Here is a 16,867-nt window from a genome sequence, read left to right on the forward strand (position 1 = left end):
ATAGAATATGTCACTACCTCCATTTCTTCCCCATCTATTTGCCAGGAATCGGATGCCATAATCTTAGTTTTCTTAATGTTGAGTTTCAAGCCAACTTTTGCACTCTCCTTCCTCACCCGCATTAAGAGGCTCTTTAGTTCCTTTTCACTTTCTGCCAAAAGAGTGGTATCATCTGTTTATCTGAGGTAGTTGATATTTCTCCTGGCAATCTTCATTCCAATTTTTGATTCATCTAGCCCTGCCTTTCTCATGATGTGCTCTGCGTATAACTTAAATAGGCAGGGTGACAGTATACAGCCTTGCCGGACTCCTTTCCCAATTTTGAACCAATCAGTGGTTCCGTGTCCGGTTCTCACTGTTGTTTCTTGACCCGCATATGTTTCTCAAGAGACAAATAAGATGGTCTGGTACTCCCATCTCTTTAAGAACTTGCCACAATTTGTTGTGATCCACATAATCAAAGGCTTTAGCATAGTCAATGAAGCAGAAGTAGATGTTTTTCTGGAACTCCCAACTTTCTCCATGATCCGGCGTATGTTGGCAATTTGATCTCTAGTTCCTCTGCCTCTTCGAAATCCTGCCTGTACTTCGGGTAGTTCTCGATCTACATACTGCTGGAGCCCAGCTTGTAGGATTTCGAGCATAATTTTACTAGCATGTGAAATGAGTGGAATGGTGCGATAGTTTGAACATTCTTTGGCATTGCTTTTCTTTGGAATTGGAATATAAAACTGACCTTTTCCAATCCTGTGGCCACTGTTGAGTTTTCCAAATTTGCTGGCAAATTGAGTGTAGCACTTTTACTGCATTGTCTTAAGATTTTGAATAGCTCAGATGGAATACTGTCACCTCCACGAGCTTTGTTGTTGTTCAGAATTCCTAAGGCCCATTTCCACTTTACATTCTAGGATGTCTGGCTAGAAGTCAGTGACCAACCCATTGCGGTTATCAGGGACGTTAAGCTTGTTCTTGTATAGTTCTTCTGTGTAATTTTGCCACCTCTTCTTGATCTCTTCTGCCTCTGTTAGATCCCTGCCATTTTGGTCCTTTATCATGCCCAACTTTGCATGAAACATTCCCTTTGTATCTCCAATTTTCTTGAGGAGATCTCTGGTCCTCCCTATTCTATTGTTTTCTTCTATTTCTTATCTTTCTCTTTCTCCCTTGCCTTTCGCTTCTCTTCTTTCCTGAGCTATACATTCATCATACTCAACCTTCAAGAAAACAACATCTGTAGTCACCCGTAAGCGAACTCCACTCCATGGAGTCATTACTTTTTAAAAAAATAAATTTTATTAAGTTTCCATATTTTAAAAAACATAAAACAAAACTTTATACATTATTATCAACATCAAGACATCTTTTGCATTTCCTCACATTTTTCAGTATATGTATTTACTTATTCCTTTACCATTGCATCTTGCTCTTACTATAAATCAATAGCTTTTATCCTTACATCTCAATCTTCTCCATGGTACATTTGCATATTTACATATTTCCTCATTCTTTTCCTAATTGCCATTTTCTTTTCTTTTTATTTCTAAACCACTCATACCAGGCATCCCAGGCCCTATAATAAATTGAATCTTCTCTGTCTTTTATTTTGATCGTTAGCCTGTCCATCTCTATACAATCTATTATTTTTTTAATAACCATGCCTTCTGGTGGAACCCTTTTTTCCTTCCAGAGCTGTGCGTATGAAATCCTTGGAGCTGTTAATATATGTAACATAATATATCTATCTGTTTTATTGCATTTTTGTGTTATTATACCTAATAAAAAAGTTTCCGGATTAAATTCAATTTTCTGATTCGTGATTTCTTCTATCCATTGTCTAATTGTATTCCAATATTTTTTCACTTCCTGGCATGTCCACCAGGTATGAAAATAAGTGCCTTTTTCTTTTCCAAATTTCCAACAATTTGGATCTGAGTTAAACATTTTTGCCAATCTAGCGGGAGGAAGGTGCCATCTGTAGAACATTTTGTATTGATGTTCCTTGTATGCTGTGGATGTAATTAGTTTGTAATTTGATCCCCACATTCTCCCAATTTTCCAGGTCTATATTATGGCCAACATTTTTCGCCCCTACCACCATCGTCTCTTTGACCACCTCCTCTTCCATTTTAAAATCTAGTAGAAAGTCATATATTCTTGAAATCATTTTCTTTTCCATTTCTTGTAGAATTTTATCTAATTGATGCTTTTCCATGCAGAAACCAAATTGTTCTTTGTCCTTCTGATATCTTGCCTGGATTTGCATGTATGGCCACCAATCTATCTTTATATTTTGTTGCTGTAATTCTTGTCTCGTTTTTAATCTTCCTTGTGTGTCTAATAGGTCATTGTAACTCCTCTTTTCTCCCAGATCCATTGCATTTGGGTATATTTGTGCTTCCATAGTTGTCAACCAGTTCGGTATTTTAGTATAATGGTTCTTTTTAATCTTGTTCCATGTCCATGGAGTCATTACTTTTACTGAGAAGATTGTGTGAACTGTACATGGCTGTACATGGCTTTCTTTTTTTTTTTTTGCCATGGGAACTAAGGAGGGACTGATTATCACCTACTAACACTCCTTTGAAGTTATGGTCCCCAGAGATCCCAGCTCACTTCCAGTTTTATAGATTCTTATGTCAAATGATGTTGAATCTATCCATCTTTTAGAGCAGGGAGACATAGGACTTGCTACTTCTCCTGCACAGAAATTCCTGCCATGTAACTTGCAAACTGCACCATGGTTAAGAATCTATTGTTGACTATTATGTTTGCATATGGAGACACAACTACAATTGCAGAGCAATACTAAAATGAGACGAGTGTGACTTTTGTGTAAAGTAGAACCTTCACCTCTGACCCAACCTCCACTCCCAATAAGTGGCAGCTCCAAAGAAGCAGCTGATGAGAACAAATTGGATCAGCTGGCACCCTTCATAAATGTTAGAACTATAGTTCTTACACTTCTGTGGTCAGGAAGACATCAGTTTAAACTTGTCAGTTCTATTTGCATATTAAGCAAGTAGCCTTTTTGCAAAGGTGGAGGACTTGGAAAGACATAGAGAATGGGGAAAGCTTAATTGCCTGTAAACCCCTTTTACTTCTAATCAGTAACACACACTTAGGTTGTTAATATATTTGTGTAAGCCTGAACCTGTAACAAACATGTTTGTTGTGTCTTGCTCTTAAATTAGATTTTTTTTTAATTGTTTAAAACTGTAAGTATCAAGCACAGTGCAACCGTTTTGGCATTACTTTGCCTTACATACAAAAATATAATCAAACCATAACATTCCTATTATTGGTACAATATTTACATTTTGATTCTAATCCTCCTAGCTATTTTTGTTCCCACCTTCCCCTCTTTTTTGCAACCACAGGTAAAACTTATTCCAGGTATCATAATATTCTGATTCCCCCTTATTTTGCAGTATTAAAGTTAATCTATCAGATTCTGCACAGGCCATTATTTTCCTTATTATCTCTCTTTTTAGTGGTATACTTTCATTTTTCCAATATTGTGCATAAACCATTCTTGCTGCTGTCAATACATGTATTATTAAATATGTTATACCTTTCTTGTAACCTTCTGTCATTATTCCTAAGAGAAATATTTCTGGCTTAAATTGAATGTGTCCCCACACCATTTGCTCCACTCAATGTCTGTATCAATCTCCAATACTGTCTTGCGTGATTACATGTCCACCACATGTGGTAGAATGTGCCTGGTAGGTCCTTACACTTCCAGCATTTTGGTGACAAATTTTTGTACATTTTGGCGAGCCTTGCTGGGGGAAGTTGCCACCTGTAGAACATCTTGTATAGATTTTCCTTATGTGCTGTAGCCATTGTTAGTTTCCTATTATTTTTCCAAAGATTTTGCCATTTTGCCAATTCGATGGTATATCCGAAATTTTTAGCCCACGCCACTGTTGTCTCTTTGACATGCTGTTCCTCTAGTTTATATTCTAATAGATAGCTATACTTAATCAGTTTATCATCAGACCCTGTCAACAGTTTGTCTAGTGTTGTTGGTTCTGTATTAATGCCCCATGTTTTCCTATCCTGAATATAACTTGACTGTATTTGTAAGTAGGACCACCACTCCAGATTTATCCCTTGCGCAATCAGTTCTGAACTTGTTTTCAGTTCTCCTTTCTCATTCAATGTGTCTGTATGTAACAATTTTTTCCGTGTTTTTAAAGGATTTTTACACAAACAGTACCTATGCACATCTTCCTTTATAGTGTCTTAGGTATTGCTTACGTTTGATATAATATACTTGTTCCATATTCAGGTAGTCCTCAATTTAATAACAGTTCAGTTAGAGACCGTTCAAAATTATAAGTCACTTTTTGAAGTGCCATTGTGACTGTTTTTTACCATCTAAATAAAAAGGCTGAAAGTCACATGTTTGTTTCCAGCGATCCAACATATCAAAAGTGGTCCCAATTTGATAACATTCATTAATTCAAAATTAAAGCCTTTGTGCCTTGACTGTTTTTCACTTACGATCATTGCAGCATCCCCATGGTCACATGATCAAAATTCAGGTGCTTGGCAACTGGTTCATATTTATGAAGTTTGCAGTGTCCAGGGTCATGTGATCAGTTTTTGCAACAAAGTCAATGAGATATCCAGATTCACTTAACAACCATGTTACTATGCAATGATTCATTTCACTGTGACAAGAAAAGTTGTAAAATGGGGCAAAACTCACTTAACAAATGTTTCACTTAGCCATATAAACTTTGGGCTCAATTATGGTTGTAATTCGAAGACTACCTGTGTATTGTACGATTTTCACACGGAGGGTAGCATAACATCAGATACAGAAGGCAAAAAATTAGATAGCTGTCCTTTCCTTTTCCTGTGTATGGTACTCATTTTAAGATTCCTTTCTCTTAAAGACTCCCATTTCTCCACCTCTGTGTTGCTGCAGACAAATACGCAGTGCGGTTCATTCCCCGTGAGAATGGTATCTACTCAGTTGATGTCAAATTCAATGGAAGTCACATACCTGGCAGTCCCTTCAAGATTCGTGTTGGGGAAATAGGCCAAGCTGGAGACCCAGGGATGGTATCCGCCTATGGCCCTGGCTTGGAAGGTGGTGTGACAGGTAAAAAGGAACCTGGACTAAAGCCAAAGATTCCTGTGAGATTTTGGCAAAAGCTAACTATCTGGCTTCATGTGTTCTTTTCTTCCCTCCCTTCTCCTCTGTAGGAAACCCTGCTGAATTCATAGTCAACACTACAAACGCTGGGTCTGGAGCGCTATCTGTCACTATTGACGGTCCCTCAAAGGTGAAGATGGACTGCCAAGAGTGCTCGGAGGGCTACAAAGTCATCTACACACCCATGGCACCTGGCAGCTACCTCATCTCCATCAAATTTGGTGGTCCTTATCACATTGCTGGCAGTCCTTTCAAAGCTAAAATCACAGGTAGGCACACAATGGGCGAAAAAAAGTTGCCTATGATTTGTTGAGAGATTCTTCTTTACGCTATGTCTGTATTTTTCCACTTTTTCCCTCTTCCCTGCTGAATTCCCATTATCTCTAGAGGAAGCCCTCAACCATTTGAAGGGACATGGGCTGGGGAAGCTATGGACGTTTTGTAAAAATACAACGAACGTCACCTCCTTGCATTCTGCTAAAGCCTGGAGTGATGATGGAGAACAAATGGCATGTGGCACTGACAGGACTGGATAGGCTGTCAACCCAAGGTTAACGTCCTCTCTTCTTCCTGGCAGGGGCCCGCCTGGTTCCCAGCCACAGCCTCCACGAGACTTCCTCGGTCTTCATGGATGGAGTACCCAAGCCTGATGGAGCAGCACCCAAATTTGCTTCAGATGCCAGCAAAGTGGTTGCCAAGGGGTTGGGCCTCAACAAGGGTTTTCTAGGCCAAAAGAACTCTTTCACAGTCGATTGCAGCAAAGCAGGTGGGTGTAAGTGACACTCTGCAGGGTGTGCAGAGCCTACCGTATCTCCAGTCAGATATACTGATATTTTTTGGCTTCTTAGAAAGCCACACCCCAATTTTTTGTATGGTTAGCTTTTGGGGGCTCAAAATTGAGCAGTGACTAGGGACCTGGTGACTATTGTGGTTTGATCTGTTCAAGGCTGTCTTATTAATCTGAAATGTCTAAATACATGTCTGGCAACATCCTCCCTCAGACCTTCAAAGTAACAATGGATGAAAATCTAGATCATGCTCCACCTTATTCCACCTTAGATTATATAGCAGGGAAGGGAAGGGAAGGGAAGGGAAGGGAAGGGAGGAAGGAAGGAAGGAAGGAAGGAAGATTATTGTACTAGGCTATTATGTGATTGGGTTGATCTTGGCTTAATGGTTTGTGTGAACCTAATTACAGTGATTTGTGGACCATATTTATGTGGGACACAGTTTATTCATAGCGTGTGAATCCAGGGAGTGCCAGGGAGATGCACCAAGCCAATTGTTTTAAACGTTCTACTTAAGGGGGTGATCCACTCGACACAACCCCGTCGCCAATGACCTTTGTAAAGACTACTTGTTCTCTCCTTCTTTCTCTCCAGGGAACAACATGTTGCTGGTGGGTGTACATGGCCCCAAGACCCCATGTGAGGAGATTGTGGTGAAGCACTTGGGCAACCGGTTGTATAACGTCACCTACCTGTTGAAGGACAGAGGCGACTACATCCTGGTGGTGAAATGGGGAGATGAGCACATCCCCGGCAGCCCCTTCCGTATCTCTGTACCTTAAAGCTCTTCCCTCTGCCTGAGCGTAACACTGCCCCTCCTGAACTCACTTTGTAATGCTTCTGCCTCTTACTTACTAATTGGCAGGGGTGATGCCAAAGAGGGTGGCTTATGGGGTGGGAGGGATGAGTGTGGGTGGGTTGCCCTCAGAAGGAAGAGATTCCTGTGGATCTGTTTACATGCAGCAGTAATTATTTCCAACCATTTTGTTTTTCCTCCCGTGTCTTTCTTTCCTTGGCGGGAGGCTCCATTGATTTTTCTCACCAGCATGCCAGCTTCATGCCCATGAACTGAACTTGTGCTCTCCCCCAGAAAGGCCGCCTTCCCCATCAACAAAATATGGCACATGGATACTGCCGGTGCATATCGTTGCCATCCACTGCTGGAGAAAAACGCTGCTTCTCCTGGAGTGCAGACGGGCCTGTCTCTTTCGTCTCTTTGTCCTTTCCCCTTTAATGGCTTGAGATGGAAGCTTTGTGGGTAATCAATAACCAGTGGCAGGAGCTGCTCCTTGCTTTGCCAGTTTATAGCCAAACCCTTGTTTAGTCCTTCCAAGATTTAAATTGTGGTTGTGCACAACTGCCAGTACCTTTTCTTCGACAAGGGAAGGGAATAAAAGTTCTGCTTCAAATGCCCGTTGGTGGTCTCTTGACTGTTTTTTCCCCTTTTAATATTGTATGCTCTGTTCTGCCGTTGTCGGTTGAGATTCTGGGTTATGTCCAGTGATCTCCTACTTAGTTCATTGAAATTGCTAATCCTCCTTGTTTAGATCATCTGACTTTTGTAACCATCGCCTTTCAGTAGCTCCACGGTTACAAGGGAAAGCTGATAAAGACAATCTGTATCAGAGAAATCTCCTTGAACTTTACCAATCTTCTGAGGAGGCTCAGAGATTACCAGGAATCATAACTGCTACACTCTGAAGCAAATAGTATTATATAAGCTGGAAATTGTTTTGAGATTTGTTTATATTTTTTTTTGAGCAAACAGTAGATACTGACTCAAGTCTCGAGTTCCTAGGATTGTTCTCTGTCAGGCTGAATTGAATTCTTGCAATCACATTTGCCCGTTAAAACAAAAACCAGGGACAGGCCTCTAACTGATCTAACAGAAAGTGTCATAATAGACATCTATCAAGTATGGAAGCTTCAACTTGTCTTGGACTTTGTTCTGGGAAGATGGCTAGAATATATTAAGTCTAAAGAGCTGGCTATTAAGGTAAGAAAATCCAAGTTGGACCAGAGAAGGAATCTAACTAGGACAGGATTCACTTCCCTGAGCAATTAACCAGGTGCCAGCGGAGAGTCCATATTCAGGAAGAAATACACAGCAGTCGCCTGCTTCTGTTTCCTAGCAACTGGCATTCATAGGCAATGAATCTGTGATACTGGAGGCAACAAGCAACCATTATAAGTAGCCACTGATAGTCTTACTCTTCATAAACAATGAGTTGAGAGCTAGCATATTATAATGATTAAGGTGCTGGATTCGCATTGGGGAGACCAAGATTCTAGCCCCTGCTCAGAAACAAGCTCACTGGATCAGGGGTCTCCAACCTTGGCAACTTTAAGACTTGTGGACTTCAACTCTCAGCTTTGCTGGCTGAGGAATTCTGGGAGTTGAAGTCCACAAGTCTTAAAGTTGCCAAGGTTAGAGACCCCTGCACTGGATGATTTTGAACCAGCCCAACTCACCTCACAGGGTGATTGGATACAAAGAAAATGGGAGTAGGAATGGTTATGTATGTCGCATGTATGAGCTTTAGAGCAAAAAAAAAAAAAAAGGATATAAATTCAGCAAACTCTGCCTAGTAGACGAGAAGACAATACCGATTATGTTGGCTTGGTTTTTGCCACACTCATTTGGACATACAAAATAGCAAAAGGGACTATAGAATATTTCACCTTAGATGAAGAAGTTATAATGGTTAAATGCAGAATTGTGCAAACCCTACCCTTCCAAGAAGAAATGCCTTTAATTTTGTTGTCAAGGCAACACATGGAGTGATGTCCAACTGTATTTGTTTCCTTTATACAGTAAAAAACGGGAGTCCTCTCCTAGTTCTTGGCAAGCAATGACTATTATCTCCTATTTTATTCTTTGCCTAATAGGCCTGAAAACTAATGTTTAAAGAGACCAATTGAGAGTTTCCTAAACAAAACAGTATGAATGGACAAGGGCACTTTGCTTGGGCCAACTTTACTAATTGTCCATTGTTTCTCTTTCCACTGAAAAATATATTTGGCGTTCCTTGGAGCCTTAGAAAGTTTTCAAGCGCTAGGGTTATGACTAGATCCTCTTTTAAGTGCTCCTTGCTTTAAAAAAACAGATAGAGCTTCAGCAATTAACTGGCTGCAGGAACCTTCATAAGGTTATGTGGGTAGACTACAGTTCTGTGGAAGAGACTAAAACAGGTGTGAAACTTGTGTCATATCTGGACTTTTCCCCCTTCGCTAAACTGGGCATGGACAGCCCTGGTCTAAAACATCAGGAATGTAGTAGTTGGCAGAGAATGGAGTTTCATAAAACCACGTCCATCTTAAGAAAAGCACTTAGAGCACTTACTGCTGCAAAGTGTAGTGCTAGAAAGGGTGTGGCCAAACTCCCAGAACTATCAGACTTGGGGCTAAATTTCATTTTTTTCAAAATAAGAGGATGGGGCTCAATGCTTACCCAGGTATTTCTAATGAGCATTGTCCCACGAGATAAAATGTTGACATATTTGAATAAGCTACTTGGAAGTTGTGACTATCTAAATAGCAACATCACTTATCCACCCCATTACCCACTTAAAATTCTGAAGTAACTATCTTTACAAAAAACTTGTTAAATTGCTATATCTACAAATGAGCAGACGGTAGAGTGGAAGGACTTTTGGAATGAAGCTCTAATCCTCAAGCACTCCAGCCATATCCAAAGACAAGCTATGTTTTGGGATGTTGCCTAAGTACTTGTCCAGTGGAACTTCCTCCCATTAACTTGGCTAATTGGGCAGGCACAAGATCCTGAATTGTGGCTACCCAGGGTTCTTTGAGGCTAGCACTTCACTTGACAGAAACATCAGAATGCTTAAGTGTTACTAGCTGGTTTCCATTCTTCACACACGGACAACTTTTATGTTTAGGCAAGCCAATTCAAATTACAAGACTCATGGAGAGTATTTACTACAAATACAGATAGTCCTCTACTTACAAACATAATTGGTAGTAGAACTTCCACCTGTAAGTGAGGTAGTCATTAAGTAAATCACAGTCATTATATTGATGTTGCTGGTTGGAAGCCAGCTGAAAGTTGGTGAATGGCAACTGTGACCCCAGGACATTGCAACCCTCATAAATACATGTTGGACTTGGTTACCAAACCCCAAAATTTTAATCCAATGAGATACTTTAACCATCATATGTGTGAAGCCTTGATAAGTAGCTTTTTTCAGTGCCATCTTAACTAAATTGCTAAACATATGATTGTAAGTCAAACTATCTGTATATTTATAGATCTGGTGCATGATGTTGCTGATGTAGAAATTAAAACTTCTCCCAGTTGTTCTAACTCGCAGTTGGAGAATGACCAGAACAAAAAGAATAAAGAGAAAATCCAGAAAGCTTTCCTGTCATTCCAACCAGCACATTCTATTGGATATTAATTTGGCTGGTTCCTTCCACAAACAATTGGCTTAAGTAATCACATTTGGTTCCTATAATTCCAAAGTGGCACCAATTTTGCACTCCTTTCCCCATTCTTGGTCACATGCAGAATATTAACTAGGCTTTTCCATTTTGTCAAAACTCCACATGGAAGCCACACGGCTAGTTAACTGAAAAAGCATTCTGTCAACATGGGGTCTTTATAAATGAGAGTGTAAATTAGATGTGATCATTTTTATATTAAAGTGCAGTCCCCCAAATGCCAGGCACTACTTTGATGAGAAGAGAGGCCAGAATATCATTTAAAACATTCAAAACTATAATAACCACCTGAGTAAAATTGCTCATTTTTTTCTCATAGATTCTTTGCCCAAGGCAATAATAAGAACTGCAGAGAATTAGGAGGAAGATCTTGATGAAGATAGGCAGACTGGTGTCAGATTCACTGAAATATAATGAGGAAGAAGGACAGCACCAGATTCTGCATACCGAGTCTCGATAAATTAATTACAAAAGTGTTAGCTGTTAGTCTTCTTGTGAGATGGATTGATTTCCTAGTCTGGTATATAGGACTTCAGCTTTGAAATCTAAAGTAAAACACCGGTTTACATTTGGAAGAGGCAAAAAGTAAATGGCCACCTCACACGCCGAAGGCAGAGTTGCTAGTTGGATGGTAGGGTGGTAATTCAGTGTGACTTCTAGCCCGATGTGAGCATTGCCACCTTTCGTTTGTGAATATTACATGTTTAGCCACTGTGATGCACAACAGGGAAGTTGTTAAGAACAAGCACGTTAACCCACGTCACCCAAACTCTCAAGCAATGTGAAATTGACCAGGATGCTTGTGGAAAACAAGTCCCACCCAGTTGGCAGGGAACAAACCGTCAAGGCTCTCCAATATATAGAGGAAGTAAAAAGTAAATTGCAGAGCTGACAAAAGGGAGAGGGAAGAGAATCTGTTCCTGGCACTGGAAAAAAAAAATGGCGCGGGAAGAATTGGCTGGAGATTGTTCCTTCTACGCCCTCTGATGTCCCCTACTCAGAATGTGCCAATAGGCCCTGGCTGGCCGGACCTATGCTGGCAGTGTTATTTATTTATTTGGTTGGTTGTTTTCATTTATTTATTTTCCACCTATCTCACCAGCGGGGCTACTCTTGGCAGCATTAATTAGACTTAGAAGAGCCTTTGGGTGTGGTTCCTGTTTTAATATACTGCTACTCTTCTTTGAATCACAACATAGTCAGAGGTGGTATTCAGCAGGTTCTGACCAGTTCTAGAGAACCGGTAGAAGAAATTTTGAGAAGTTCGGAATACCACTTCTGATTGGCCCTGCCCCCATCTATTCTCTGCCTCCTGATTGGTTGGGTCTTCTTTTGTTGCCCTGCACAGGAGAATGGAGCTGGAAAGCAGGTTAGTGGGGAGGGGAGAGAATGGGGATTTTATCCTTTCCCTGCCATGCCCACCAAGCCACACCATGCCCACCAAGCCACGCCCACAGAACCGGGAGTAAAAAAATTTGAATCCCACCACTGAACATAGTGTATTTAACCAGAATGTTCCCCGAACTTTCTTGACAGCCTTTTAAAAAGAAAAAAGAAAAGAGAGACAATGAACTACATCATTGTATTCCTTTCCCACATCATTGGGCAATTCTACCATGCCCTAATGCAGGGGTGTCAAACTCAAGGCCCACAGGCCGAATCCAGACCAGAGTACTTAGATCTGGCCCACGGGGCTGCCCTTGAAACAATGAAGGACCGACCCGCTGTGCCTCTGCCAGGCAAAACAGGCTCCCAAGCTCTGTTTTCAGCTGCGACAGCCTCCCACAACCCCCTGCCAGCAAAAATGGAGCTCGGGAGGGCTGTGTGTGGCCGTCCCAAGCTCCGTTTTTGCTGGCAGAGGATTGCAGCTGAAAACAGAGCTTGGGAGCCTGTTTTGCCTGGCAGGGCACTCAGGCCACCACAGGCTCCCCCAACACGAGTGATGTTGATCTGGCCACACACACATCCCACGTGCGCCCCCCCCCCGGCCGGCTTCCCCAAGGTCAAACAACCCTGATGCGGCCCTCAATGAAATCGAGTTTGACACCCCTGCCCTAATGTGATGGAGAATCATTACAGGAAAGATATCAGGATCCTGAGAAACCTTGACTGGTGGTTAGATATACTGTAAGTTGAAATAGAAAAGACCTTTGATAGATTTCCAAGATTCTTTTTACAATCCCTTAACCACATGCAGTACATTCCAAGACTCCTAACAACAGCCGTGTCTTGACTTTGCCTATCTCAAAAAGCTGACACTTGAAGAGGAAATGGGATTTTGCCTTGGGAAACTCCTTCTATGCGTATTTATTTAAAATATTTATATGGCTGCCCATTTGTGAGATATAACTCTGGGTAGCTAACAGCAATAACAAAAACACAGCAACAAACCAAATACACGACATAAACCTGGTGCCCAATCAATAACATTTATCCAACTTCTAAGTCCTCAGGTTTCTAGTGTCTGGAGAAAAGTCAGCCCTAAACAACTTTCCAGAAAGCTAAGAGATTGGGGGCAGTGGTGGGATTCAATTTTTTTTTTACTATCGGGCGTGGCTTGGTGGGTGTGGCAAGGGAAGGATACTGTAAAATCCCCTCCCCACCTTATTAACCTGCTTTCCAGCTCCGTTCTCCTGTGCAGGATGACAAAAGAAGACCCAGCCGATCAGCTGGGACTCAGGAGACAGAGAACAGATGGGGGCGGGGCCATCCGAGGTGGTATTTGCTGATTCTCCGAACTACTCAAAATTTCTGCTACTGATTCTCCAGAACTGGTCAGAACCTGCTGAATACCACCTCTGGATGGGGGTAGCTGGATCTCTGGGGGAGGGTGTTCTATAGGGCAGGAGTCACAACAGGAAAGACATACTTCCTGATCCACTAGATCAGCAGCCCCCAACCATTTGGGCACCAGGGACCGGTTTCGTGGAGAGCCACTGGAGGAGGTATGGTTTTGTGTGCTGCCTGCATCCCACGGATGGGCTGTGCTTGTTTGTGCGGCCCAGTTTCTGGCATGACATAGACCAGTGCCAGTCCCCAGACTGGGGATTGGGGGGGCCTTGCACTAGATGGCAACATTTGAGGGAAAGGAGCAGGCCCGGTCTATCTGGGATGGACAGATACTCCCCAGGAGAAGTGGGTCTCACCTGGCCTATTCAGTGACCATTTCAGGCAATCTAAGGGCTCTGTCCCCAAAAACAGATTCTAAAAAACTGGCTCACAGTAAGCACCACATATACGATCCCCATGTGATAAATAAGAGGGCATGTCAAAATAAACTCTCAAAAGAGACCTGAGTAAATAGGTGGAAAGTAATAAATGTTTTGTAAGGCATATCATCCAGCCCTAGTTAAGTAGGTAACCAAACTCTGTTGACAACAATGGGATTAAAGTATAATCTTGTTTAAAGCCCTTTTCCTCAACTTGGTAAATCCAGATATATTGGATTCCAATTCTCATTATCCCATCTTGCTGGCTGGCACTTTGGAAAATTGTAATTCTGCTTAATCAGAAAAGCGCTAAAGTTGCACAGGGTAATTTAAGATGTGAGCTGAAGCTGCTGGACTTCAAAAAGACGAGGTGAGTTTAAGGTTAATATATCCCGGGATTCCTAAGCGGGTTGCATACTTCTTTTAAGCAGGCATTTCATGGGTGCTGGTATGTAAGGCAGAATCTCAGGACTATCCCAGAGTAAAGATCTGTAGTCAAATCTTCCCTTCTTTGGGCATTGCTCCTTTTGGCAAGCGTAACAGTTGGCAGAGAAAGCAGCACTTCTTGCCTGGCTTCCCAGTTGCATTTCACACTGACAGGGATGTTTCCACTGTGTTAGGCCTGAGCTTTTATTCTTATAACCTGATGCCACCAGCTGGACAAGTCTGTTCTTGTATTGATTTTTTCCCCTCTCAGATGCATGGACACATACCACTGCTTGAACATCCCCGCCAACGCACTCTTGATTTTTTCCAAACAGCTGGAAAACTTCAACTAAATTTGAGGAAATGTAGGGATAAGATACTTCCTCTTGACAGTCTTTCGCAGACCATATTCATTATCTGCTCTGCTGGTTACCAATTTTAGTGCAGAAGATTGGATGTGATGGATTTTCTCTGTCCTCCCATCAGAAGGTGTAATTTGCTGAAATTCTTCTGTCAATACTACTGCTGAAGTCTAATTCAGGCATAAATTCCACAAACCAACCTTAACCTGGTATTTTCTAAGACTCCATTGTTGCTGAGAATTTAAATGACAATAAAGTAAACTAAACTAAATGTCTTGGGTCCTGAAATGCCCAGCTTTAGAATATTTGTGGCCAACCTGATGGCAGGGAGCTGGAGAAGCTGAAAGCCTGGTTTCAGCATTATGCTGATCTTACAGTATATTGTTGCCTGATGTTTCAGCACAGAATTGCATAGTTTCCTGCTCTTAAGTTTGGTATACTCAAAGCAAACTATTTTGAGATCCAGTATTTCCTACTCTGGCTGATACCACAACCCACCAATTCTCTCTGACTGTGGCCTGTTCTTTTTAAGATGGAGATTTGAACGCTGGGCCCTCACCATGCAAAACATATATTCTGCTATTGAATGATGCTCTTGCATCAACACTACCCTGCTGGTTCTTCCCAAAACAGCCCTGCCTTTTTACAGAATGTTCTATAGTATTCCATTTCTTTCCCCATGAGTCAAGATTCACAGCCCAGTAGGTATATGTCACTCCTTGCTGAATTGTTTGGTTTTCCTCTTGTAGAATATGTGGCTGGTTGGGTTTGATTGAAAGCCTCATCTTTTGCCAAGTGTGCTAGCCATTCCCTCAGATGCATAGAAACTGCTAGTTTGGGCTAAATCAGAGCCAGAAGCCTTTTATATATATATAAAAAAAAGATTCTGAAAGAAGATAATGGCAAGAAAATAAAACATACCGTAGATGTGTCCATACAATCCTCAGGCATCAAACTTAGCTGAAAGAAATCTTTACTTTTGCTTTTTACTGTGCCTATCAGCCTTTCCAAAATCTGGTGCCCTGAAGAGGTACTGAGTTGCAGCTACTATCATCACATTGCACTGTACACTGTGTTTTTAATTGTTTGTAAGCTGCCCAGAATACTATGGTATAAGGACGACTATGTACATGTGATAAACAAACATACAAACAAATCATAAGACTTTTAGTCTGTATTTGGAGGATTCCAAATTGGGGAACTCCAGTTTAAGGGGGAACAGAAGAATAAGGAAAGGGTCTGTCAGTACATATACACTGAAGAACAGGACTAGGTAGCTTTTTTGACAGTGAAGCAGTATGGGTGTGTGGATCACAGCAAACCTGACAATAAAATACATGACAATACATAGTCAAGGATGGCCAGGAGTTTGCATTTTTGCAGTTTCTTTTTTGGGGAGGGGGAGGAGGAAGGAGATTGGGTTTTTTTCTTTGTTTTTTCTTTAAAAAACATTTAAAATGTGCATAGATATATATATTTAGGGTTCACATTAGTTTTAATGTTTCCACACTAAAAAGGTAAGAATTTGTGTTTGGTGGTGATTGTGGGTTTTTTTGGGGTGTAATTATATCCTCAAAATCTAGCAGAAATTTTAAGTGTCACATAGACCTTTAGAAGATGGTTCTGCAAAAGAAACAAACCACAGTCCCAGGAGACTGAATATTAGGATATGCATTTTACAGCTGGAAGATTAAGGCCGAAATGCAAATTCCCAAGCACATGTGCAGGTTTATTACTATTGAGCGTAGACTGAGGTGCAATGGCTTAATCCTCCAAGCAGCCTCCAGCATCACAGTCAAGCCTCACTCCCACTTCTCTGCTATAATATATAAAAATGGCAGCATTGTCTCCAACACAGGAAGAAATGCATCGATGGAAATAATTTTTTCCAGGCAGTCATAATAGGCTATTGTAGTAAAAGTAGGAAAATAGTCCTGTGGCATCTTATATCTTCCTAAGCAACAGCTGCATGGAAGCAATGGATTTTTCATTCAATTCCTAAATACTCCAAGAAAGATAGAGGAGGAGGAATTAATATCTTAAGAAACATGAAACAAAATTAATCTGCAACGAAACCAAACTCAGACCACTTTAGGATCCAAAATCCAAAGAAAAGAAAACATAATTCGACAAGACTGACATTCCTTCGCATGCTGGGGGAGAATAATTCTGAGCTTGGCCCCTCTCTCAGTTCTCACCGTCTTTGGATTGCATAAACCCAACTCATCATAAGCCATAAAAGTCCATTTTCAGGAACAAAGCCTGTGATTTATTATTCTCCTCATAAATAAAAGTGCAGGATGGCTCAAAGGATTAAGGGAAAGGAGACCTATTCGAGGAATACTGGGTCTGAACAAAATACCAGACATAAAAAGGGACTGAAAACATACAGTTAGCAGATTAGTTACAACTTTTATTTATTTTAAACTAGCTTTAGTTGGGTGCACA

General features: G+C 41.2%; 1 protein-coding gene across 5 annotated transcripts in view; it reads left to right on the forward strand.

Moving 5' to 3' along the window:
* FLNA (filamin A) overlaps positions 1-7,371 on the forward strand; it is an 88,490-nt gene extending 81,119 nt beyond the window's left edge. For all 5 annotated transcript variants that reach the window (XM_026676207.2, XM_026676209.2, XM_026676208.2 and 2 more), the window contains 4 exons: positions 4,940-5,116; positions 5,221-5,439; positions 5,748-5,936; positions 6,553-7,371. In XM_026676207.2, the coding sequence (XP_026531992.2) occupies positions 4,940-5,116; positions 5,221-5,439; positions 5,748-5,936; positions 6,553-6,740 (773 nt within the window). In that variant the 3' untranslated portion in view covers positions 6,741-7,371. The remainder of the gene's footprint in view (positions 1-4,939; positions 5,117-5,220; positions 5,440-5,747; positions 5,937-6,552) is intronic.
* The last annotated feature ends 9,496 nt before the right edge of the window (positions 7,372-16,867 follow it).

Source organism: Notechis scutatus, chromosome 2, assembly GCF_049901735.1.
Source record: "Notechis scutatus isolate UNSWTSFEM ecotype Mainland chromosome 2, rNotScu1.2, whole genome shotgun sequence".
Taxonomy (NCBI): Eukaryota; Metazoa; Chordata; class Lepidosauria; order Squamata; family Elapidae; genus Notechis; species Notechis scutatus.